The sequence below is a fragment of the Clytia hemisphaerica genome, unplaced genomic scaffold, assembly GCF_902728285.1.
Source record: "Clytia hemisphaerica strain Z4C2 unplaced genomic scaffold, Clytia hemisphaerica genome assembly, whole genome shotgun sequence".
Classification (NCBI taxonomy): Eukaryota; Metazoa; Cnidaria; class Hydrozoa; order Leptothecata; family Clytiidae; genus Clytia; species Clytia hemisphaerica.
The window spans coordinates 328,942-354,419 of record NW_027103537.1 but is presented as its reverse complement, the minus strand read 5'-3'; the positions used below and the strand labels follow the sequence as shown (position 1 = coordinate 354,419).

The following is a 25,478-nucleotide window of genomic DNA, read 5'->3' as shown; positions in this document are numbered from 1 at the left end:
AGATCAAAAGTTATGCTCAATTGAATAAAAAAGTTACTTTCAGACAGTGCTCGAAAACGTGAAAAATCAACCTATCAAATTTCTATTTCAAATTTGGCAATCGCAATAGCTTTTACATGATTAAGAGCATTTTCCAGTAACTAAACACATAAGTTTTAAAACTGAAGGGTCGAAAGGGTTTAAAATCTTCATAAAAATCAATTTGATTTCCTTTTACCGAAATTTTCCTCAGATTTTTGGTTCAAGACTGGATAAAGTCTATGTAAGGCTTGATCTACCTCGAAACCCATAATTCATGTATTTTAATGAATTTTACCAGACTTTTTGGCCTTTTTCGACGAATTTTCTTCCTTTCATTGAAATTGAACCTTCCTTTATATAACGTCATTTACATAAGGTCATTTAGACAGCTAATCGCACGATGGGTTATTTTTTCTTATTTGGCACGCCCTCAAAGAGAGCAATTAATCGTTAATTGCATCCTGTAGAGAGCAATTAATCGTTAATCACACTTTCCAATGCCGTGCCAATGTTTACAAAATCGATTTTAATGTTTTTTCTTACATTTTATTTTGCATCGAACGTTTTAATTGCATTCGAAATTTATTTTGTGAGAAAGAAAATCATAAACAACAATAAAAGAAAGACATAAAGAGAAGAGAAAAACAAAAACTCTCAGTGTAATATTTTCTGTAATTTACTTTTCTAACTGGGAAAAAGTAGTGAAAGCCATTGTGCGATTAGCTCGTAATCACATAATATTAGCTCGTAATCACATAATAACTCGTACAATTCGAAAATTGCACTCGTGATTTTTTTGTTTCGAATTTTCCTCGTCCTTTCGGACTCGGAAAATTAATAACAAAAAAATCACTCGTGCAATTATATTCGAATTGCACTCGTTATCATGTGATTACATATACTAATTATCATTTTTAATGACTGAAACGAAAATACTGATGTATCATGTAATTATGCTTCTGTTTAATTTGATAGGTCGATTTTTAACGTTTTTGAGCACTTTCCGAAAGTAACTTTTTTATTCAATTGAGCATAAATTTTGATCTAATGAATCGAATTTAATAACCCATCAATATTAAGTCCATCTTTCTTCTTTCCAATGAAATAGGAATGGTTCTTTAATCATTTTTAGATTTCGAGAAAATCACTTTTAAAGAGAGAAACTTTTTTGTGGCGCACCCGGTAGAATTCGTGTTAATTTTTTGCGTGTTAATTTCAAGTCCGTTGAATACTTGCCTAGTAATATTCGTGTAATAAGGTAATGAAAAAATATAATTTTGCGAAGCAACGATTTTTTGTTAGTCTCAACAAGAACCAATTTCGGCGATTTATAGGCAAAATTCGCCAAATTACTAACTAAATTCCCTGACATCAGAATCCTCTTGCATGTATATATTCTCAAATAATATGGGGCGCCAAATTACTTAATTAATTTTTTTTTACTATTAACACTTTCTTCTCCGACACCAACTTCTTTTTGTTCAACACCAACTTTTTTTTCCCGACAACAAGATTTTGACACCATCACTTTTTTTCGATACCATTTTTTTCCCACTACCAAATTACTCAAAGTACAAAAACCCCCTTTACGTTTATACAGTGCGAAATAAGCATGCGCATTAGACTCTACATTCTGTTCCTGTGCAATGCTCGAGAGGCGCCTCAGATATTAAAGTATTATTTGTGTATAAGGCAAACCAGCCATTATAGCCCGCCCAAAACCACTTTATCACGTCACCCCCACTAGGGGGGGGGGTTGTACTTTTACGGTGTAACGGGATTGGCCCTTTTTTAGTACGGTATTACGGGATTTGACGAAAAAGACGGGAAAACGGTATTTTGAAATCAGACGGTGACGGTGATTAGCCTAATTTTTTGTCGGTATTCCGGTAATTCAAGCTCTAAAAACCGGTGTTCCGGTGATGGGAAAAGTTGGACAGTCACATTTCACAATCAAAAACCTTTTATTTTACTAATCTCTTGCACACTATATAGTATATTCAAACTAAAAATTTTCCCCTGCGGCGCAAATAGATTTCCTTTTTTAGATAACGTGACTGGGAATAGCTTCAGAACCATTGACATTTGATTGGCGAATTTGTGGGGGGGGGGGAAGCGATTTTAACCATATAACGAGGACCCGACATATGAAAAATGTCTTCGTCGGCGCAAATCATGGTTGCGCCTCCGCCTCCTCGCTCTGACCAAATCTGATTAGTTCTCAGGCAAAGAAAAGAACAATCCCATGTATAAACTTTCGAATAATGTCTATTCAGTACCCAAATGATGTTAGGGGGGGGGCAGATTTAGATTGCACCGAAGATTGTGCCTCAGATTACCGATTTTGACGCCCATCTCTCCTCCTTATTTTACTTCGCAATAAGCGTTTTTGCCATAAACGGAGAAAGGTTGTCGAAAGACTTTCACGCGCGCATTACCTTACAACAACATTTTTGCAGCAGAGAGCGTCACTTTGAAATTTTTGTCAATTTGCTTGAACCCAATCCCTTCGATTCTGATAGCCCTCATATTACTACTACCAGTAAAGTAAAAAATTTGCTCTGGGTTCGAGATTCCAATTCTGGCTCAAGCCACCACACTACATCCTTTTAACCCAGAATTCTCGTTTAGGTGCGATATCAACCACTAAAAATCGGAATTATACTGCGCAATAAAGTGTAAAGTTTCATAAATTGAAATACTTTTCTAACAAAAATCATCGCACCCTCATGGAATCACAAGGTTGGTCGAGTTGGTCTTAGTGAAACACAATGGCAAAAATGCCTTTCCAAAGAAAAAATTTACAGAAGTTTCGCCTGCGGCGCACATTTTCTTCCGCCTTCTTGCCTTCAACATGACCCGCATGGCTCCCTCACTTATTTGCCAAGAAAAGCTATTTTGAAAATTTTCAGTTATTCTTCCACAAATTCGTTTCAAATTGAATTGAAATGGGTCCTGAAATAGCATTTTCAACCCCTCAAAATTCAAAAATCTTCTCCGTTGCCCAACCATGGTGGGCAACGTCAATTTAATCCGATATTTGGCCCCCTCACTTCAGCCCTCAAGCCGGGCACAATCTTTAAATACGTCAATTAGTACCTCTTTTCAAAAACGACACAAATTTTTTCGCGTGATGCGGAATGAGATGAAACATTTGGCATGATCACGTGATTAGAGGAAAGAATTGGCGATATGGCGTGGTAGCTCATGAAACATGCCGGTGACGGGATTATTTGTGCAAAAGTCAGTGTACAATTAAAAACGAATAGACTTTAATCTTGGCAAAGTATTGTCAGAACTTGCTCAAAAACCGTTTTACCTCGTCAAAATTAATTCTTGCTCTACACGTTTTCAACAAAACAAACTATATGAGAACATAAGGCTTCGATTACAAAAATATTAAGAAAATTTTAAAGCTTCACAGACACCCATTTTCTAAGGAAATCCCACACACAAAATAGTGAAATTAATACATTTTAAGAAAATTTTTAGTTTTAAAACTCAAAAACTTAAGAACATCGACCGAAGTACCTTAAAGGAAGAAATTTTGGTGGGAATTTTATTTGGCGGATGGTCGAAAAAGTCATTTCATTCAGAGGGAATTTAATTTGGCGGTTAACTTGAAAAATTAAATTTGGTAGGAATTTAATTTGGCGCGGATGAAGGATATTTTTTGTCCAAACAACGCCATTAAAAAAGGAAAAACCTGTTTTAAGGCCTGATATAGTACACATTTGGGGTAATAAATAGAGCAATTTAAATTTGGTGGGAATTTAATTTGGCGGATGACGGAAAAAATTTAATTTGGCGGGGACTTAGTTTGGCGGATTTTGACCAAATCCGCCAATTCCACCAAATTAACTTCCCGCAAAACTTTCTTCCCTTAAGGTATTAAAAAATGTTCTTTATAAGAAAAAACACGTAGCCTTCACCAAATCCGATGAGCAATTTTTATTAGCAGAAGATACAAAAGTGAAAAGAAAGATCAACATTTATAGAACCATCACCAACTAGTAAACATAAATTTGTTGAAACGGAGAATGACTATGCTCCATAAACACCGTGTCTATCGGTTGCTGTTTAGTCATCAGATATTTCTCTTTGATTTCAGAGTTTATTTGGTGAGTATTCTTCCTAGCTTCCTCGATAAAATTGTCCACCATAAGTTGAGAGAATTTGATGGCATCTAAGCTACGTGGGACGTTCAATTTTTCAGCCCACTCATACATGATCTTCTCCGGGTGAAATTGCAGTCCGTAAAAAGGATACTTCTTGCCTAAAAAAAAGTGAAATGAAATGGAACTTGGGAATTATGACAGGTAAAGTTATAAAAAACTTTTTTTGTTAGACTCCAAAAAAAAGACATGAAGAAACGTGTGTAAGACCCGACAATACCTTTTCAATTAAAAGAGGTTTCCCAAAATTTTGTGCAAGGTTGTTGAGTAAAGACCATACCCAGACCTTGCAGATTCTAAAACACGGGATTTCTTATTGACAAAAGTACTAACAAAATGGTGGAAATAAGAATATGTTGAGAATACTTTAGGTGTACAGATTTTATCGCAAGCAGAAATTTCGCAATTTTCGCGAATTTAAGCCTTTTTCGCGAAAGTAAATGTCTTTAAAAATTCTACGAAGGGCCATTCGCGAAGGTTTATGCCCGCGAAAAATTCTTGACAAAATAGAAAATATAAAATGTAACTTTTATGGCACTTTTTAGCCTGCTTAAAAGACTAATAAGTCAAAGGACAAATGTTTCAAGCCAGTCCAAGAAGTATTTGTCCCTTTAAGCCATTTTGCCATGTGAAAATTCTCAATTTTACATCTTGATTCGCGAAAAATATTTTCCGTTAATTCGCGAAAGTAAATGTCGTGAAAGTCGCGATTTTTCATCCTCGCGAAAGTTTCTGCTCGCAAAACTTTGTACGCCTCAAGTACTTTTGGGCCTGAGACACCAAAAAAGTTAAGAACATCCGAAAGCTTCAAAATTGTGGATGTTCTTATACAAAACGTGTAGACGGACAGTCAGACAAACAATTTCCATCACACATTATTCAAATAAAGAACTACTAACCTTCATAAATAGAAACAAATTCGATTCCCTTTCGATCAGAGCTCGTTGCTACGATTTGAAAATCATCTTTTATTTTTCTCATCGATTGAAAAGTCTTTGGTTCAATACCATATTTATGAAAATGTGCTGTTAAATTTCGAGTCCTATGTTCTTCTAATAATTTTTCAGGTATTTCATTTAATAAGACACTCCGAATAGCGGCTTGGGTGAATTCGAGCGACGCAGGAAGATTCCGAGCATCAGTTAAAGAAAGTGGTGTCAAGTTACCAACAGTGTGAACTATCATAGCTTGCATTCCACGGCAAATCCCCAAAATGGGAAAATGTTTTCCTTGATCATTTGATTTCTTCGCAAGATTGAAAAGTCGTTTTGTCAAGTAGTAATACTCAGAATCAACTAAATTTACTTCACCCCCTGGAAACAGCAAACCATTAATGTTATCAAATATCTTTTTCTCTTCTTCAACATTTAATCCAGGGGGTATGGAGACAACTCGAGTACCACCTGACTCAAGATATTTGACATACGATGCAGCAATATAACTTCTATTGACAAAACGAGGAAATTTTTCATGGTAGGTTGGATCTGTAATAAACATAGCTGGGATGCCGATCACAGGTTTCTCGTTTCGAAATATTCCACCATTATTTTCCGCGCGTAAACCAGAAACGAATGTAAAAACTTGGATAAACCATATTATTAGTAAATTGCAGTATTCCATAGTGTTTTGTGTCTTGTGATTATAACTCATCCGTGTTGTTTTCTTTTGAGCTTCATTAGATTCATGAAGCATCTAAAAAGAAGTAAACAAAGAAGAAAACAAATTTATCAAATTTGAAATTCGCTACACTAACAGAATCAATGCATAAAATGAGTAAATCAGATAAAAAGACAGTATTCAAAAATTCACTTTTGAAACACACTGCATTTAATACCTATTCTTCTGAAAGAGAATGGAAAAAATTTCTTAAAAACACTGGAAAGAATGATTCGTTTAATTTCATTAGAAGGCTTAAAATTTAATTTAAAAACATACCACATAACCGAAATCTCTTAAGAATAAATAAAAGAAAAAGGATGGGAAAATAATTTGTTGCAATTATCCACATACTAAAGTATAAAATTTATTTCTCTAAGATCATACCTAAACAAAAGGCATGAATGTCTAATTCTTGCTGCGTGTATAAATATAAACTAAATATTTTAAAAACACTCAAATTAATTTTACTATTTAATAGGAAAATAAGTAAAACCCCCATTGAAACGGTGGAGGGTAGGGTTACCCCCAACAGCTTTAGATTACGCTGAATTGAATTATACGAGATTTTAAAAATAGTTCAAATGGATTACCGCTCAAAAATCGCTGAGGCAGACATTATGTCCAAGGTTCTGAAAGAGCACGAAAATGAAGAATTTTCTCATGAAAAAATTACTTTCATTAAAATGTATCATAAAATGGTTTCATATATTTGGGCTGCAGATTTTTTATGGTCCTGAGCAAAAAATTCAACTATTTTGTCAAAATATTTTATAAATTCAAAATCATCATGGTACAAGTTTATGACAAACAAGCAAGCAAACTATAAAATTTCAACGTAAGAACCGTATTTAGAGATTTCAAATTGTAATAGTGCCGCCGTTAGAAAGAAGTAAAGCCAAAATATTTGGAGGACCACAGAATGTTTATTTAGGTCAAAAATTTCAAAACATCTGATTATCCTTTATTACAGGGGGGGGGGGCACGCAGTTACTACAAGACAGTATGACACTTACTACCGTGGTGGTACTGTATTCAGAAGTTATGAAAACAGTTACTACACAGTGTAGTAACTGCTGTTGGGGGTGGTGCATAACACTAAAGCTAGCACTTTTGGTGTAGTAAGTGCTTATATTTTAATTCTTTTTAAAGAAGTTTCAAAATTTTTCACAAAAAATGAATTTTTTGTGAAAAAATTCTTTGTTAAAAAAAATATTTTTGTTATAAATGGACGAAAAAAATTTTTTTTTGAAATTTTTCTCAGACCCAACTTTGAAATTATGCTTTCCCTAATTATCATTAAAATGTTCTCAACAGCTGTTAACCAAGTAAATTAAAAGAAAATCTAGCACAAAAATGGCTTTAGGTTGAAAAATAATCGGAATTTAGGGTAATTTCGAGGATGTTTTTGATGATATCACTCAAAAACAGGGGTGGTACCTGGAAATCTTTTCTGAAAACAGTTACTACCAAGGTGTAGTAACTGCAAAGGGTGGTGGTCCTGAAAAAAAGTGTTGAAAAAGCACTTACTACACATCATGTCTTGTAGTAACTGCGTGCCCCCCCCCCCTGTTTATTAAGGTAAACAAACAGCAGTAGCCAGCTTGAAGGTATAATAATATATAAAGTTTTGTAAAAGTTATTTCAAATTCTCTTCCAAATAAATTAGAAACAATTAAGTTGCAGCATCTCAACATTGATTTTCAAAAATCAAATTCCTGTAGTCTCCCATTACACAAATTCTTTCTCAATGCAAAATAAAAGCTGGCCATTATGGAAAAAAATAAACCTACAACTTGATGTACTGTTTCGTTACTCTAGAAATGCAGAACTGAACAAATATTGTTGATCATGTTCCATTTAGAACAATGGAGGTAGTTCTTGGCCTTCCTCTTCCATCTTCTTTCGATGCCTAAGAAAGAAAAGAAATACGCTGTGTCTTAAGGCTTGGGGACACCAGAAGTTTTTTCACGTTGGTGCAACGCAACATGCTCCATCCCACCAACACAAGAAAAAAAGTGCATGTCTAATGCTAATTGTTTCTTTTTTTGTTTCATGGGACAAAACGTGAGGGAAATACCCAAAAGACACGCTGATTATGTCCCTGGGACAATGGCGCAAAATTGATTCGAATAGTGTCCCCATTAATGTCACATAGTGGACAAGCAAACTTTCGAAAAACGAATCGAAAAGTACAAAAAATGAGAGTCTAACGAAAGTCAAAAAAGTACACAAAACTTTGTCGCTTCTTTTAACTGTTTTAACAGATCTTTTTTCACCAGAAGTACATCCAATTTTCATCGGATAAATTTGAATGGATCAAGAAATCATAAAAACACAGCACTGCTACAAAACATGATGCAAATGCTTTGAAAACAAATAACTTCTTAAGCAGAGAATGAAGAAGAAGGACGCTTACATAAGAATGCGGGAACATTGCATGACACCCACACCACACAAGAAGACATTGACGCTGAACAAATTCCAATTCTTTGGGATGATTACTGTAGAATAACGACTCCAGATCAACCCTGTGAAGAAATGAGAAAATACATAGGTGTTAATTGACGAGAAAGTATGATTTCTGGACCACTCAGGATTATCAAACTCAAATTTACTAGTGTTTTAACAAAAACTAATTCAAAATTTGCCTGTTAAATAAGGTTTTTAATGCATTTAAGAACATGTAAACACTTATTTTTCACTCTAAAATATTGAATTCTTAGAAATACGCATCAAAATGAAAACCATTCCATACCAGTGGCAGCTAAGGAAGAAGATTGTGAGAAACTCAATTTCTCTGGTGGCCGGGCAATATCTGAAATACCAGCAATCACCAACGCCTGTAAAAGAAGAGTGTACCTTAAGTGTATATATTTTCGCAGGTACTAAATTTCGCAATCGCCAATTTCTGGAATTTTTCATGTGTATTAAATTCACCAAGTTGGATATTTTTCAAGAAAAAGGTTACTTTCATCGTAGAAATTTTAGCGAGACTAATTTTAGCGTATATTAGCGAGTCAGGAAAATCTTGATTTTTTTTGGATTTATTTTAGCGAATCACGATTTCAAAAATTTTGCGTGGATAAATTCTAGCAAATACTCGTATTACATTATTGATTGAATTCGTTTTCTAGCATTTCTTTGCACTAAAACCCTTCCTATTGATGAAAATGTATCAAGGCAATATAACCAGAAATTTCACGCGGATAAATTTTAGCGATCTGGCGATTCGGCGTGTTTTAGCGAGATTTATTTTAGCGAAAATAGGGAAAACTCGCTAAAACGCTAAAATTAGTCTCGTTAAAATTTCTACGATTAAAGTAAAACAAAAAAGACTGGTTTTGCTTAAATAAAACGTATTAGGTGCAGAAAATAGTATCGAAACTGTAACAAAATATCACTGATCCCTTAAAAAATCATTTTTCTTCTACCTTTCAAAAATTTCGTGATTTTGCGTTTTTGAAAAATTCAAACAGAACTAAATTTTTCGAGATTTTGCCTAAAACCTCGCGGAATTAAATACACGCTAAAATATATAGTTGTAATTTAAATTATGAAAAGGTTAAGTGTTGATCAGATTGATAAAATACCACGAGCACGAAAAATGAATTTTTCGTATAACTTAGTAAAAACTTGTCAAATCTGGTCAAATCCCCATGGAATAATCCCACTTCAATGAACCCAAAATTTAAGCTTACCCACTTACCCACTTAAAAGCTGGAGCCCAGAAATGGATTGTTTGTAGGCCTGTAAAGAAACAAAAAAGAGAGATGAGAATTTTGTATTTATAGAAAAGTTCAAATCAAACAAGAAAGCAGATTACATCTGAAGTAATGTGGCAGTAAGTCGTCTGGAACGAACAAGAAAATGAAATTTTGAAGACACTGTTAGCATGCACTGAATACAGCTCTAACATGACGTTGTTTAAACGTCGACACAACATCAATAAACATTATTCAGTTGTTATGGACATTAAATTGACATTGTTCTTGGATAACGCACTACGTACAACCTACTAACGTATACGTTGACTTGATACAGTTCAACTAAAAATAGTAAAACAAAAAGGAAAATCACAAATAAAATGACTTCAAACCTGCTGGATGATTCCATAATGGCACCAGTCTTCGAGGAAGACCCCTCTCTACTGCAAGTAGGAACCTTGCTGCTGCCATTTATTGTATTATGTTATTTTTATATGATTCAGTGAATTTTGTTCTAAAAAAAATGTAGAATAACATATATCTAAGCAAAGTCATGATATGTGATCAAAAGGTAAGGGAATTCGTAAAGCGCTGCTGTTAAAAGATGGAAATGCCCCAAAAAATTTAACTGGTAGAAATCACTCAAATGAGTCAAATCGAAATTGATCATTTTCTATTGCTAAAAAAAAGTCACCAATAAGATGAAGTAATTTTTTCCAGACCAATTTTATCCTTCAAATACAGTTTATAATATAATCTCCTAATAAAAGCTCTACCAACAAAACACTAAGTCTCATAATGTCACATAAAATAAAGTGCCAAATTTACAAAATACTCTATTTTGCATTTTAATAATTTCTTAATGCAGCCGACGACAACTAATTCCCATGAAAAAAAGAAGCTGAATAATTCAAACGTTACAACAAAAGAAACCAGCTTTGTTAGTCTACATTTTCAAAGTCAAACCTAAACTTTTAAATCCCTTTTGCTAGGCCTGTTTATTGGGACAGAAATCCACATTAGAAAATTGACCTGGGCAGATATCTTCAACACTGAAAATAATACAGTAAACAACCCTTTAAAATCTACGTTTACCAATGACCTTCAAATGTACATAGAACTGGAAAACTTGTTTTTTTTAAATAAAAACGTTACAAAAAAGTAAAATATTTTCTACAAAAAATGCTAACTTAAATAATAAAATAGTTTCTGTGAAGAGTGTGATTCCTAAAAAATAAAAATATTTTATTTTTTTCTATCTAAGCTGGTTAAAAATAGTGTAAAAAGTACAACATTTTGCAATTTAGGGTTTAGTGCCTTTGCAACTGGTTCTTTCAACCAGTTCGTTATTATCTGAAATTGTTCTTCATACAGTAAAAAAACGAAAATACATCTGAAGAAACGCAGAATTTTATTCATAAGAATTCTTATTATTCTGTTCTTTTTATAAAGAGTTAGTTTCAAATCAAGACGAAAGAACCATCCATTTCATCATCTTTGCTGGATCTTTTCTTTAAAGATGAAAGTGGCGTTTTCTTCTTTTGTGATGAGTTTGAAGTTTGCTTCAAAATGTCAATTGGTTTATTTTTGATCGTTGGTGTATCAATAATGACCATACTGGAATTCATACTGGTGTCTAACTTCTTTTGTTGCAACCTTTGAGATGAGAAAGATTGGTGTTTGCCAGGTGTAGCTGTCTGCATTGGGGTATGGGGACTAGTTGTTGGTTTTTGACGAGTGCTTTTCTTGTTATCCTGTACAAGCGTGCTTGTGACACTGGTTTGCACATGACCAGATATGCCAGACACATCTCCAAATATGCCACTATCTTCATCAATTTTTTTACCGAATTGTGTGTGAATTGAGTTACTTATTGGTTTTTTATCAGTAGATTTCTGTGCTCCAATAAAATCGTTTTTGACAAGTGTTTCTTCAGTATCTTTAGAAGCTTTGGTAGAACTACCAGGTGTTTGATTTAATTCTTGATGCTCTAATTTCTTTCTCAATTCACTTGCAATGGTATGAATACCTTGATAGAAACCTGCATCCTCAATAGCACCAACAATTTCCAAACAAACCTCTACACAATCATTGAGCAGGTTAGGGTCAGCCAACATTTTGTGAAGACGAGCTGATCCAAGATAACATTGGAATGTTGTATCCAATAAAAAACCAGTCAAATCATCCAAAACATCTTCATACATATTCATAAGTTCTGCATACTTTGCTAAATGCCATCGGATGTTACGCAATTGCCATTTTAAGTCAACTCCTTCATCACAATTTTTTGGGTCACCAAATATTTTCTTGGAGAACCCTTTGCGATGCTCATATCCAACTAGAAAAAACTTTTTTTGTTTTGATCGAGGCTCCTGTCCATAAGTGAACAAAATAACTTCTTTCAGTAAATTGGATATGTTATTGAGGCATTTGTGAACTTCTACAAGCATGCTTGATGTCATTTTTTGCCGATTTCTTTTTGAGAAATATTCCTGAAAGGGTAAATTGTCATTTGAAGGAAGAACACTAATCTCATATATTCAAAATAATTCATACATATTATTATTGAATATAATATAAAATTTCTTAGGTTCTTTTAGGTTATTATAGTCATTTTACTGCGTCTTAATGATAATCTTAAAGCAAAAATTGATTCTCTAAAATTGGTAGACTCTGTGAGAAGCAGATTTTGAAAGCCAATAAATTTTATTCAAGTTCATTAAGAAGGTGATTTACATTACAGTGGAGTTAACTTTTTGTATGGAATCGGGAAGAATAAAATTGGGTCTCCAAAATTTTCCCCAAAAAAATCTTTAGCTCCTCCTTTGGCTTAGAGGGCTTCAAACTTTGTTTAATCTGAGTTTGGAAGCACTTTGTGCTGCCTGCTGATGGTCCTTGTGACTTTTTAAAGGAAACTTTTAACCTGGAGTAGTTGGCCACTTAAGGTACTAATTCTGATCCCTGGGTACTCAGGGATACTTACCAGTATTATTCAACTTTTACCAATGGGGAAACTAAAATACACAGTTTTTTTATAAGAATATCCTTTATAAGAATTTCTATGATGAAATTTGCAAAAAAAATTTAGAATAAATGCTAAGAATATCACCATCATGGAATTTGGCAACTGAACCTAAGTGCTAAGTCCAGTTAGGGAAGCCATCCAGGATCCTGCCATTCTATCAGCCAGCAAAAACTGAATGACATTGTAACTGATTGTAAACTTAAAGTTTCTTACTATTTTCCATCGAAAACAACTGAAAACATCAATACTTCCTAAAACCGGAGACCAAAACAAATTATCTTCCATGATGTGGGCGCCCTTTTGGATCTATTGCTAACTCATTTAAAATGGTGGATAGCAGAGTTGCGGAAAGATGCTGCTGCTTCGGGTGTGGTAACGCCAAAATGCCAAATATGATCAGCCAACAGAAGACGAGTTAGTTGCCTCGCAAGTTACGTCATACACTCCACCGTAGAGAAAGCGCTAACGGCATTTCATGTTTAGAAGAATATCTTATGCACTTAATTCTATAGTGCTTCATTAAAGATGAAGAAGGAGAAAGATAAAAATTGAATAGTTTTTATGTTTATATAGGTTTGTTCTATCATTGTCGAAAATTGGAGAAATTTCTAGACTGTTGCAAATATTTTTTACAGCCAAATAATTTTTTTTATGACATGAATATAAGTTTTTTTGATTGCGGCCGCTTACATGAACTCACCAAATCTTCCTAATTGAAGGCTATGAACAATAACGGGAAAAGCATTATTAACTTCAGCCTAGTCATAGCAAACTCACTCGCTCTGGTTTTTCGTACGGCGAGGCATTTTGATGAAGAGATTTTTACAGACATGACCATTTCTAATAACATTTCCCTTCAATAAAGTTGTATCAGGTAATAATGTTAATTGTTTAATTAACATGCAATACCTTCTGGTATTGTTTAATAACCAAAAGAATAGTTATAGGGAGGGGAGTTAGAAAAAAACAATTAGTAGCATATGCACAAAAGCTGCCAAATTATATATAAAAAAATAAAAAAAAATAAAAAATTTTGACCGGGGACCCCCCCGGCCCCATTTCTGCGGGGTACTCAGCGCGACCCCCGACCAAAAATAGCACCAACTTTCTTGAAACATAGTCATGTGGCATGTCAAATTATCAGAAATTTTATGCTGATTCCAAAAAACATTAGTAGTAGGGGTCAGAAATAAAGCTAAAAGAAGTTATGACCATATCTTGGATCGGATTTTGAGTAAATTGCATAATTCGCAAGAAATTCGAATAGAATCTTGATTATGACTAACATTTCATGTAGTGAGTAGTTAAACTTTGCCATAATTCTGGTTAATTGAATGTAACTATTTTCATGATATGAAGACCTTTTCTGGTTTATTTAAGTTTTCTTTAGAGCAGAAGGATTATGAATGTAGACAAGGATGGTGAAGCTGAGGTACTTCGAACAAGAGCAAAATATATTTCATCAAGCCAGAAATTGCCAAGTAAAAAATCAAAACAAACACAGAGGAATAAAAAGTTTTTCAATTGCAAAGAGCAACAAACTGCCACATGAGTGGACAGATGAATGTAAAGATTGTAATACCTGTGTTAAGTTTGAGATGTTGGAAAGATAATCTTTGGATGTTCTACCAAATGCCAAGAAAGCGTTGGAATATCTATTCACCACTAAGATGGTCAATACAGGAAAGACTAAGAATTTTGAAAAAACTGTTGAAAAGGGTGTTGTATTGCAATGGATTTCTTGCAATGTTTATTTAAAGAACTATTGGAAAGTATCAAATAAATATGAATTATTGAAAAAAAAACTTAAAACTTAAAAGAAACCAGATTACTGGCCCAAATTTGAGAAATACAGCAAATAGGTTAAAAAAAAGCCCCAGAAATGGGGCCCGGGGGGACCCTGAAAAGGGTCTCCAGTCAAAATTTTTGATTTTTTTCTTCTTTTTATATAATTTGGCAGCTTTTATACATATGCCACTAAATTCTTTCTAATTTTCTTTTTCTAAGTCCCCTCCCTTAGTTAATTACATTGTAAAAATGCCTGTCTATTTGATTGAAACAAAAGAAAAGAAAGAAAGAAAAAACAAATAGAGCAAATTTTAATCACCCTTTTTGCACTTTTTGAAAACGTCACCATAAACATCCAAATATTCATTAAAAGATGTTGGTATATAGGAATATTGTGTACAGTGTGTAGGAATAGCAGTGTAAAGGACTGGCTTAATGCCAATGGAAACAATCTAATACTCTATACGCTATTGGCCTACCTGTTGAATGAAATTATTTTTATCCGAAATATATATCTTTAAAACTGAAGTATATACCTTATTACATGAATATTAGTCCCCCTCCTTAGATCAACTCCCCTGTCAAAAGAGTTATATTCATGATATCTGACGCTGGCAGGCAAGTTGCCTTGTAGAACCTTGTCAGATCACAAATCCCATATTTTTTCACAAAAAAAGTCAGACGGCAGTGGGGATAACCAATTTTCTGAGCATGAGGTGCATGAACAGCCCCCTGAGGACTGGCATCATGATGGCCTGTGCTGATAGGAGCCTGACTGGGGCGACGACAAAAGTTGAACCTGGTTGAGCCCCCAAAAGGGACCCCCAAATGTTTCAGGCTGGAAGCCATATATGTGACTTCCCAAGCGATTTGAAGTACATAAAAGTCTGATCGGTAAAAAGACCGTTCTTCTTTGGCCTCTACGCGACCAGTCTTTTTACCATTTGGGCTGCTTTGATATTGAAGAAGGCCGATGTGAGGCCGCTTATTAAAAGCGACCACAGTGAAGCGGCCACACAGTAAGTTTTTAGCCCCTAACATCGGCCCTTAGCTTTGTTTTTCAATTTACTTACATTTTCAAGTACATTTGGAACAAAGAAAGATTTTTTCAGAAATCAAAAAGGGCAAAACAAAACAAAAAGATAAAAGGGAGGGCGCTCAAAAGAATACGTCATTACGTCATATAAAAGCAGGAAGAAACCATTCTTTTGCTCTATTGTCAAGCCAAAAAAAGTTTTTGAAACATGCGTACATTACTCTACTTTGTTTTGAAACAACAGTTTTATCTTTCGTTCGATCCATTTAAAAAGTTTTTTAACAATTTTGTGTTCGAAATTGTATTGCTCTGTTTACACCGTCATTATCACCATTGAGAACTTTGCTCTAAAGTCAAACATTGTTTTTACCAAAACAAAACTAGATAATCAAAATAAAGAAGGACCTAAGAAGCCATCTAAATGTTGTAAAATAAAATAAAATGATTGCTTCCCCAGCTTCAAATAGATCAAATTTGCTTACCATTTATGAACATTTCCTTAATAACAAAACTATGAATTGATATTGCTAATATTAGCTTATTTATTTCCTCTTTTATTTTTATCACTAGAAAATTAGTCCCGGCTGCTCCCGCTTCGCTTCGATCCGAAAATGAATTTTATTCCGATTCTTGAGTACAGAGAGGCCTGCACATAAATTCGGCTTGAAAGCCGTGGTTACTTATTCCCCGATTCGCTATGTACAAGATGGTTAGAGTGCGTTACCCATTCGGACGCGTGAAGTTACACAGCCATCTTGAAAGTAAGTTTGATCTCTCCATTTTACCTTTATACCAAAGGAACTCGTCAGAAAAATGGGAGAACAAGCTGAAATCGAATCAGTAGAAGTTATTGAAGATGAAGTTCCAGTTGAAGATGAAGGTAAGGTATTTCTATACAGTCTGACAGAAAAATTCTGTGGAATATTGTACTACCGTGAGATAGGGTAACTTGCATCAGTGGAGGCTAACATGCATAGCCCTCAAATGAATGGCCTGGCTGGTCATTAAAAGACAAAGTTAAATTAAAACAAAAATGGTAGAGTAGAGCTGCAAGCTGAGCTGCGTAGTTCATTTTGTTTCACGGTACTTGTCAATCAATTCACGCAATCATATGCTAATTTTTTCCTCAAATTCACGCATTCACGCAATGTTTTTTTGCAATTCATGCAATTGTTGTTCACACAATGCATTTTAATTCACACATTCATGCAATTTTTTTTAAATTTTCACGCATTCATGCAAGTGAAAAGCCCTCATCCATTCACGTAAACCAAATTCAAACCGCTGGTGGCCCCATCAATACCGTGAAGTCGGGTAGCTTGCATCAGTGGAGGGAAACTTGCATAGCCATCAAATGACTGACCAATCAAAGCAGCAAAATTTCAAAACAAATAAACTAAACAAATAACGCAGACATTTCGCTGAATGCTCAGAGCGCAACATCCTACCTTATAAAGGAAGAAATTTTGGCGGAAAGAAAATTTGGCGGATTTGGCGGATTTGACTGAAATCCGCCAAATTAAGTTCCCGCCAAAAGTTCTTTTTTCCGCCATCCGCCAAATTAAATTCCCGCCAAATTAAACCATTTGAAAATAAGATCTCTTTTAAGGTGTTTTTGCTATTTTTTCGCTGTTTTGACGCCATCTTAAGGTTAAATTTTTAAGCGACTGCCAAATTAAATTCCGGCCAAATTTAGTTTTTTCGTCCATCCGCCAAATTAAATTCCCGTCAAAATTTCTTCCTTTAAGGTATTTTCCCTTTCCTATCTACCGTCAACTGCTCTAACTTGGGATGATTGGACAAAACATGGGATGCCAATTTGACCACAATTTCACCGAACCTCCAAAGTCATTTGATTTGAGTAAATGAACGGCGTTTTAAAAAATACACAATTTCTCTTTCGCACCTACTGTAGTAGGCTTTTAAATTGTAATATGAAAAAAATCCATAGTGGAACATACGCGAATGTCTGGAACGAAGAAGACGGGTCTTTAAATTCTCCAATCGGTGTCTGGTCATTTTGAATGAAAACTGTTAGGCTTCACTTTACCTTCTTTACCTTTACCTTCTTTCTTTTGGCTTTCTGAGACTTAGTAATAGTTTCTCATTTCTGACTGAGACTTCATACCTATCAATCACTTGTCCGACTGTGTTTGATCAATTTCACCCAATCTTATTATGGCACCGAGTGGGATTCGAACCAACGCCAAAGAAATGTCATCGTATTTGGAAACCAAGGTTTTAACCGTTCAGCCATTATTGCACAGCAAAATCCGCAATTCGTAACAAATAAACGTAACTGACAAATCTTTATATGTAGGTGAAGCTTCCAACCCTACTCGTGCCATCTTTATCAGCTAAACTTGCCAGAGCAAATGGTATTATATCTAAGCTTAGTCACTACGTTTCGACAAAAACCTTAGTTAACATTTATTATGCTCTTTTTCATTCTCATCTTCAATATGGTTGCCAATTCTGGGGTCTTACTGACAATACCACCTCCAAGAAGCCTATATTTAGCCTTACGTCTTATTACTTTTAACAACTCTCGATGCCCTTCTTCTCCCCTCTTTTCTGACCTCAAAGTTCTCAAATTTTTGACCTTGTCAAATGCCTTAAAATATATCTTTTGTCCACAGATTCCTAAATAACAAATTACCCTTCCACCTTCTGGAGTTTTTTAAAACTTCATTCAGCTCGACAATGAAGACGAAAACACTCAAAGCACGTTTGAAACTACTTATTGTTCCCTCCTACAACACCATTACCTTTGGGAACAAATCTTTCTTTAAGTTTTGCATAACACAGCATCCAGTGATCTTACCCAAATATTACCCTGAGCTCATCTGATTTCAGTTTTGTTAGGTCTCTGCCCTTACTCACTGTCTTTGGAGATACTGAGTTGGGCTTCCCAACTAAGAAAGGTTAGCAAACTTTCTTTTAATTTCTTTTCCCAACTAAGAAAGTTAGCAAACTTTCTTTTAATTTCTTTTTCATTAGGTAAAAAAATTCTTAAAAATAAAAACATTTTTAAATAATTTACAAAGTGTTATAAACGCAATCTGTACTTAGGTGGCCGCATCTTTTTGATTAGCTAGACTAAGGCGGTCTCCTTCCATATATTTTTTATGCATTATCATCACTTGTATCCTTTTTGTAGTGTTAGATGGTAAATGAATACTTACTTACTTACTGCCCCTAAAAAAGCTGCTATGCAGCCCTAGGTTTAGTCACTAGGTACGGGTGCCCCTAAGAGCACTATGTTATGACTCTCTAGCTCCAACCAGCTACAACCCTAACTGGTCTTGACGGACCCAATAGACCTTTTCGCCTTTCCATCCGCTATCTTGAATTGTATGAAAAAATACAGGAACGAAAAAGCCGTGGTTGGATTTAGTTGGAAAATATGCAAAACATTAAAAAAAAACAAAGCATCTTAAAAAGAAATATTATAAACATTAGAACAACAAAAGATGGAATTTCTTAATCTAAAAAGAAATATTTACAGAACAATAAAAGTCTTTTAGAAATTGGTTCTTAAAGACAAAGCATGTTCTGTTTTCGTGCCAGTAAAAAATTCCACAAAGTTGGAGTACACACATCAACTTTCAAAACACACAAAATGAAAGCAGTAATTATGACCAGGGCTCAAAATAACGGTCGGACATCGGACATTGTCCGACCCAATTGCTGAAATGTCCGACCCAAATCGATTCTAGTCGGACATCATGTCCGACCCAATTACTTTCGGTGCCTTCAAAAAATTTGTCAGATGCGTTGTGAAATTTCCAAAAGAAATTATAATTTACATAGAATTAGTAACTTCTTTATTTACACACAAAAACTCTCAAAGTTGCGATCATTAGTGTTAGATATTAATTTTGTGTGTGATTTTTCTCAACAAATGAAAGCATGCTTCAAGTAAAAATCATGGGCTTCTGACCATTAATTGGCATTTGTTTAGCTTCTTCGTGATCAATGTAAAATTCTATCAGAAGCTTGTATTATACTTGAAATATACCTCACATAAAAATCAATCGGACATGTCCGACTCATTTTACTTTAAAAGCCTTAGGACATGTCCGACCCAAATCAATTTTTGATCGGACAATGTGTCCGACCACCTAAATATCGTTATTTCGAGCCCTGATGACGTTACACATTCTTTTCCGTACAAGAAAATATTAAAACCCTCGTTTTTGCAAAAAGGTCTATATCCCCTGAATCACTGAATGACGGATGGGAAAAATTATCAAGGAAAAAAATCGCTCATCGCGCTCTGAGCATTAAGCGAAATTTGCCCGCAGCTCTTCTCTACCATTTTGTTTTAATTTAACTTTGTATTTTAATGACCAGACAGGTCATTCATTTGAGCAAGTTTCCCTCCACTGATTCAAGTTACCCGACTTCACGGTAGTTGTTTAAGACCAGACTCTCCCACTCAATACAATTGATAACTTTTTCAAAATGATGACTAATTCATAACCAGTCAGTTGATTGATCGGATATTCAATTGATTGATTCCAATAATCGAACCTATTCTAAAATCTTGAGCACTGTATCCCTTAGGATGTCAATCCAACGAATAGAACACCAAATCAATATTGAACACAATTGAATGTAGTCAAATATCATATCACCCAGGATTTGCCGTTCAATTGCTTCAATTACGTTTTTTATTCTATACGATTATGTTCAATTAAGTTCAATTGATTTGATTGCATTTGCTAGCATTAAAGGGACATAACAGTACTTGCGAAATTTGTAAACAAACTGTATGCAGCAGATACAAAATCAAAACAAATATCACATTTCAAAATAAAAAAATCAAACCAAATATGGCTAATTTTGATTGTTTAATTGTTTTACAAGTTTGTTTTGGACACGTGATTTTAATTGTTCTCTTTAATGACACGTGGTTCGCGCAATGTTTACATTTTACTACTTTAATGTCCCTTTAATCGCCCTCGCATTGTGCTGTACTTTTGTGCTTGCTCTTATCTGATATTGTTCTCAATCAAACGTAATTCAAACGCAGTCGAACACAATCGAATATTAGATTACCCAGGAATCGGCCATTTGATTGAGATTTACTTGAGTTCCAGTGAGTTCGACAATCAAATCGCAATTATTCGATTGCATTTGATTACATTCAATTAGTTCGATTGCGATTTTTGTTTGAACTTGTTCGATTGACACTGTCAGGCTTTATCGATTGAATCATGGATTGGCTATTGATGATTGTATCAATCATTTTAGAGTCAATTAGCCTGGGTATCCAGACTCAAAATTTTAAAAATACAAAAATTACCTCAACATACAAAGTTCTAAAATTATAGATTCTGGTGCACCTAGAACAGCCTGATATCGTAACTTGGGACTATCGACAAATCAAAACATATGGGACTGCCACCATTTCACCGAACCTCCAAAGTCATTAATTAACATAACCGCAAATCATAGATAGCAAATAATGTGAATACACTAATCTCACCAGGTAGGCTTTCACACCGCAAAAGAAACAAATCTTTGCACTTTATGGGACGATTTAGACTAATTCTTGAATAGACCTTTTCCCCTTTCCATCTGCCATACAGAACCCCTTTTCATCTGCCATGTTGAATTTTATGCAAAAGTTATGGTGGCAGAATTACCTTGGTGAGATCTCATTGAAAAATATGCTAAACCTATTCAAAAAGAAAGTATTAATATTAAACAGTTTTTGCCTGTAGAAATTTTTGATGAATCTTTGTGTACTGTACTTAAGCATAACTTTATTATTAAATTGATTAATCCTCCTGAATATTTTCAACGTGAAGTTCAAGCACGGAAGCATTTTCATTTTATTTGAATAATAATGAATAATAAACATTTTATTCAAATAAAATGAAAACGCTTCTGTGCTTGAACTTCACTTTGAAACAATAACTTTACATTTGATCATGCTTTTTGCATGTGGTTTTTTGCACATGATATGCTATATTATGTAATTTTATACATGAAAAATTACAGATTACAAGGAAAGTAAAGAACGGCTCTGCAGTGTGAGGCTGTCAGTCTGGAAACCTCAAAAATGGTCTGATTTGGTTGAAATTGGTAATTTTTTTATCAATTTTACTATAGGGCCTATGAATAATTTTAAAACACTGAAATTGAGCCCAGTGCATGTTAGCACCTTCGACAGGGGGCCGTCCACATAGTATGTACACACAAGGGGGAGGGGGGTCTTCTCAAGAGCATATACTTGCGTACAGGGGGATGGAGGGGAATTTTTTCATAGCCCTTTTTTGCTTTTCTGTTTTTTTGTCAACTTTTACGCTTGTTATACGCATCAAGTTTCATGCATTAAATAAAGGTCCGAACCAAACGATTTGAATTCGAAATTTTCTTCAACCAAGGGGGAATGAACATTTTAGTGCGTACGTACTCTGGGGACTGCCCTGAGGGTAAAAAATGTTTTCCATAAAAAAAGAATCATTGAAAAACCTTTTTCATTTGCTGAATTATTCAGCCAAAAGTTTTCTCTTTTTACAGCTCTGCGATGGTAAAAGACCCCCTTTAGAAGTGCAAGTGCGCACTCCATGCTGTAAAATGATAGTGAAAAAATGATGAAAAAAGCTATTTTGAAATAATTGCATGCTTTGCATTGCCTAAAAATGCCATTTTTCCTTACTTTTGCCTTTAAATTAACTCTTCACTAAATCAAAATTCATTTCATTTTATTTTTCTTTCCTTTAGTTTCAGTGGAAGCTGAGGTAGAAGAGGAAGAACCTGCAGCCGAGGAAGAACCTGCAGCCGAGGAAGGTGGTGACGAAGGTGGTGATGATGAGGATGGAGACGACGAGGATGACGAGGACGATGATGATGAGGACGACGAAGATGAAGAAGATCCGGAAGATCCATATGAAACCAGCCGTACCAGATGTGCTGAAACCAAAGAATGTCGAGATCTTATGACACTCTTTGAACAATGTGAAGAACGTGTTAATTCTAAATCACAAACTGAGGAAAACTGTACTCAAGAAATATTAGACTATTTTCATTGTCAAGACCATTGCGCTTCCAAGGGTGTATTTTCAAAACTTAAATAGAACAATTTTTAGTGGAATGTAGAGTTTCAAAATAATGTATTATATTCTCTCAATGAAAATGTTGTTAAATTTGAAAATTGCTTTTACAACGTGCAAACAGACCTCAATTTATATTTTTTAAATTATTAAAAATTTCACTCAGTTTTCATTCTGTACAAGATTTTATTTTTTGAATTTAATGTGTATTGAGAGTCTTAACAGTTTTATGCAACAAAGATACCCTGTTTGGGTATCTTGCATATGGCTAACTTCTCTCCTAGTGTCTAGACGCACAAAACCATTAAGATTTAGATAACTGAACTGAAAGATTATGCTACCTTGGACTTGAGTGACACTCTACCGTGAGACGGTTGGATCTATAAAGTAATTTTTTAAAATTCTACTTGTTGTATTAACTTTCATATACATTATACTTGACTGACACTCCTGAGCTTTGTTTAATTTGTCATTTGTGTCGTACTTCAAGAATTCCACTAGTTCAATCCATTTCTCTCTTCATTACCTTTAATTCTTAGATAAAATAAACAATAAGACTGAATAAGAATGACAGAATTCACAGAAAAAAGAACCTTGTACTCCTTTCAAGATCCGTCAAAGAAAAGTCCTTGTCCCAAACAGCCATTTCTTGGCTCTTCAAGAAGTGTTGCAGATTTTGAAAAATTGAATCGAGTAGGCGAAGGAACTTATGGAGTGGTATACCGTGCAAAAGATACATTTTCTAATGACATTGTTGCTTTGAAAAGAGTACGAATCGAAGACAAGGAGGGACTTCCGTTGAGTAGTTTGCGAGAAATTAATTTACTGTTGAAATTGAATCATAAAAATATTGTCCGCCTGAAAGAAGTTGTTGTTGGTCGTCCTCTTCAGTTTGTTTTTTTGGTCATGGAGTATTGTGAACAGGATTTGGCTAGTTTAATAGATAAAATGAAGACACCTTTCACAGAGGCTCAAATTAAATGCTTATTGTTGCAACTGTTGGATGGTGTCGGATATTTACATAAACTTTACATCATTCATAGAGACATTAAAGTATCAAATCTGCTTCTCAAACACGATGGAACACTTAAGATCGGTAAGACTTTTTTATTCCATCTTGGCATCCATATAATACTTATTCCTAAGCAAAATTTTATTGATTGGCAATTACAGATCAACGAAGGAGAACAATCAACGAAAATAAAAAAAATCTGCTAAATTAATACCCGCAAAATTCTGAATATTGACCATCCGCCTCTGTTCGCCTAATTAAATGCTCACCCATTTAAAAAAACAAAAACCCTTTTTAGCATTTTTAGAGAAAAACTATTAAAATACCAAATAATTTTTGATTTACAAGTGCCAAATGAAATACCCGCCTAAAATCGCCAAAAATCGCCAAAAATTAATACACTTGAGGTGTCTTTGCTGAAATTGATCTTTGGGATTTTTGTTTTGGGGAATTCAGTCACTATTTAAAAAAAATTGTCACTCTCCCTCAACTTTTCTCAATTAAAAAATTTAGTTCTCCTAAGTCCTTTTTTGAATTTCGCCTTTTCGTCTGTAAAAGCATGGAATATCCTATAGTTATTTATTACAATATTCATTTAAACAGCCTACCCAAGCTGAAGCTTACTCAACATTTATATTGATATCATAAGGCTTAACCTTATTCCGTTTTTCAGCTGACTTTGGTCTGGCCAGAACATCTGCAAGTGATCTTGGTAAACCAATGACACCAGTAGTAGTGACACTTTGGTACAGAAGTCCAGAGTTGTTGCTTGGCTCACGTACACATACACCAGCCATCGATATGTGGGCTGTCGGCTGTGTTATTGGTGAATTGTTACTGTGTAGACCATTACTTCCTGGTAAGTAAGAAAAAAATCTTCATATTTTTTATTAAGTAGAGTAGTTCGGATGGACTTTTCTGATACCAGAAACCCATGGCTCGCACCCCCTCGCTACACCTAAAATTTGCCATATAAGAGGTGGGAGCTGCAATTGTTTTTCCCGACAAGCGGGGGAGCTCTATCTTGGGGGGACCTGCATTAGTTTATGTAACTCTGGGGGCTAAATAACACTTCCTAAATCTTTTTCTTTACTGGTGGTTTTTAATTTCTCTAAACCTTTATTTTTTCATGCAAAGTGTGATCTGATCCTTAAAATGCAAAAATGAAGACATTCTATTGCATTCTCTAAAAGTGCACACACATGTAAAAAGAGCTTTGTGAGTGCCATAAAATTTTTCCCCTATACTGGGACCTAAAATTTTATCAGGCTGGCTGGGGGGACCTTGTTCTCAGGGGGGACCTAAATTTGGCGGGGGGACCTAGAACCCCAGTCGGGGCCATGGAAACCGCACAATAATTTCGAAATACGACTTTGAAATTAAATAGATACCTTTCTTTAATAACTCTTAGTGTCGGTGTTGAAGTTCTAGATGATTTTTTTTATTTTTAAACTCTTGTTTTCAGAAAAGGACCCCCTTACTTATCTGCAAGACATGAATTAACTAATGATCAAGAATCCAGAAAATTGCATTACTAACTTAAAAATTTAGTCACACTTTGATCAAACGCTCATTTTTTTCAAGGCACCTCGGAAATCAATCAGATGCAACTCATTATCGATTTACTTGGATCACCTAACGAAAAAATATGGCCTGGATACGAAAGTTTACCAGCTGCTAAAAACTTTTCATTCAAACACCAACCATACAATAACTTGAACCAGAAATTCACATGGTTGTCCGCCTCTGGTATTCGCTTACTGAACAATTTATTCATGTTTGATCCTACCAAAAGGATGTCTGCAGATGTGGCAATGTCTAGCTCATACTTGCGTGAGAAACCACTGCCAATTGATCAGAACTTGATGCCCACATTCCCAGATTATCGAAATCCAAAAGAAGCACACGTTCACCAATCTTCTTCTTCAGATGATACTTAACTCACCTACAATAAATTATCCTTTTCCTTTGTCTGTATACTGCTTTCACAA

The 25,478-nt window shown here is 34.7% G+C and overlaps 4 protein-coding genes across 4 annotated transcripts; 2 read left to right on the top strand and 2 right to left on the bottom strand.

Moving 5' to 3' along the window:
* Positions 1-3,756: 3,756 nt before the first annotated feature.
* On the bottom strand, positions 3,757-5,884 carry LOC136799981 (gamma-glutamyl hydrolase-like). The gene is made up of 2 exons (XM_067056606.1): positions 5,096-5,884; positions 3,757-4,297 (listed from the first exon to the last, which is right to left on the bottom strand). The coding sequence occupies exons 1-2, from the start codon at positions 5,844-5,846 to the stop codon at positions 4,032-4,034; spliced, it is 1,017 nt and encodes a 338-aa protein (XP_066912707.1). The 5' UTR covers positions 5,847-5,884; the 3' UTR covers positions 3,757-4,031.
* Positions 5,885-6,203: 319 nt separating this feature from the next.
* LOC136799980 (uncharacterized) lies at positions 6,204-10,089 on the bottom strand. The gene is made up of 5 exons (XM_067056604.1): positions 9,952-10,089; positions 9,562-9,602; positions 8,611-8,695; positions 8,272-8,383; positions 6,204-7,764 (listed from the first exon to the last, which is right to left on the bottom strand). Exons 1-5 carry the CDS (start codon positions 10,028-10,030, stop codon positions 7,713-7,715), a joined length of 369 nt encoding a protein of 122 aa, XP_066912705.1. The 5' UTR covers positions 10,031-10,089; the 3' UTR covers positions 6,204-7,712.
* A 6,019-nt stretch (positions 10,090-16,108) lies between these two features.
* LOC136799979 (cytochrome b-c1 complex subunit 6, mitochondrial-like) lies at positions 16,109-22,678 on the top strand. Its single transcript, XM_067056603.1, has 2 exons — positions 16,109-16,288; positions 22,147-22,678. The coding sequence occupies exons 1-2, from the start codon at positions 16,222-16,224 to the stop codon at positions 22,497-22,499; spliced, it is 420 nt and encodes a 139-aa protein (XP_066912704.1). The 5' UTR covers positions 16,109-16,221; the 3' UTR covers positions 22,500-22,678.
* Positions 22,679-22,763: 85 nt separating this feature from the next.
* Positions 22,764-25,464, top strand: LOC136799978 (cyclin-dependent kinase 10-like). The gene is made up of 3 exons (XM_067056602.1): positions 22,764-23,571; positions 24,161-24,346; positions 25,072-25,464. Exons 1-3 carry the CDS (start codon positions 23,043-23,045, stop codon positions 25,425-25,427), a joined length of 1,071 nt encoding a protein of 356 aa, XP_066912703.1. The 5' UTR covers positions 22,764-23,042; the 3' UTR covers positions 25,428-25,464.
* The last annotated feature ends 14 nt before the right edge of the window (positions 25,465-25,478 follow it).

Excerpts from the sequence above, each read along its gene's own strand:
- LOC136799981 (XM_067056606.1), bottom strand. The coding sequence starts at position 5,846 with ATGAGTTATAATCACAAGACACAAAACACTATGGAATACTGCAATTTA. Across the intron at positions 4,298-5,095 it reads ATTTGTTTCTATTTATGAAG|GCAAGAAGTATCCTTTTTAC; the intron begins GTTAGTAGTTCT and ends ACTTTTTTTTAG.
- LOC136799980 (XM_067056604.1), bottom strand. The coding sequence starts at position 10,030 with ATGGCAGCAGCAAGGTTCCTACTTGCAGTAGAGAGGGGTCTTCCTCGA. Across the intron at positions 9,603-9,951 it reads ATTATGGAATCATCCAGCAG|GCCTACAAACAATCCATTTC; the intron begins GTTTGAAGTCAT and ends GTTTCTTTACAG. Across the intron at positions 7,765-8,271 it reads CAATGTTCCCGCATTCTTAT|GCATCGAAAGAAGATGGAAG; the intron begins GTAAGCGTCCTT and ends TTTCTTTCTTAG.
- LOC136799979 (XM_067056603.1), top strand. The coding sequence starts at position 16,222 with ATGGGAGAACAAGCTGAAATCGAATCAGTAGAAGTTATTGAAGATGAA. Across the intron at positions 16,289-22,146 it reads AGTTCCAGTTGAAGATGAAG|TTTCAGTGGAAGCTGAGGTA; the intron begins GTAAGGTATTTC and ends TCTTTCCTTTAG.
- LOC136799978 (XM_067056602.1), top strand. The coding sequence starts at position 23,043 with ATGACAGAATTCACAGAAAAAAGAACCTTGTACTCCTTTCAAGATCCG. Across the intron at positions 23,572-24,160 it reads CGATGGAACACTTAAGATCG|CTGACTTTGGTCTGGCCAGA; the intron begins GTAAGACTTTTT and ends TCCGTTTTTCAG. Across the intron at positions 24,347-25,071 it reads GTGTAGACCATTACTTCCTG|GCACCTCGGAAATCAATCAG; the intron begins GTAAGTAAGAAA and ends ATTTTTTTCAAG.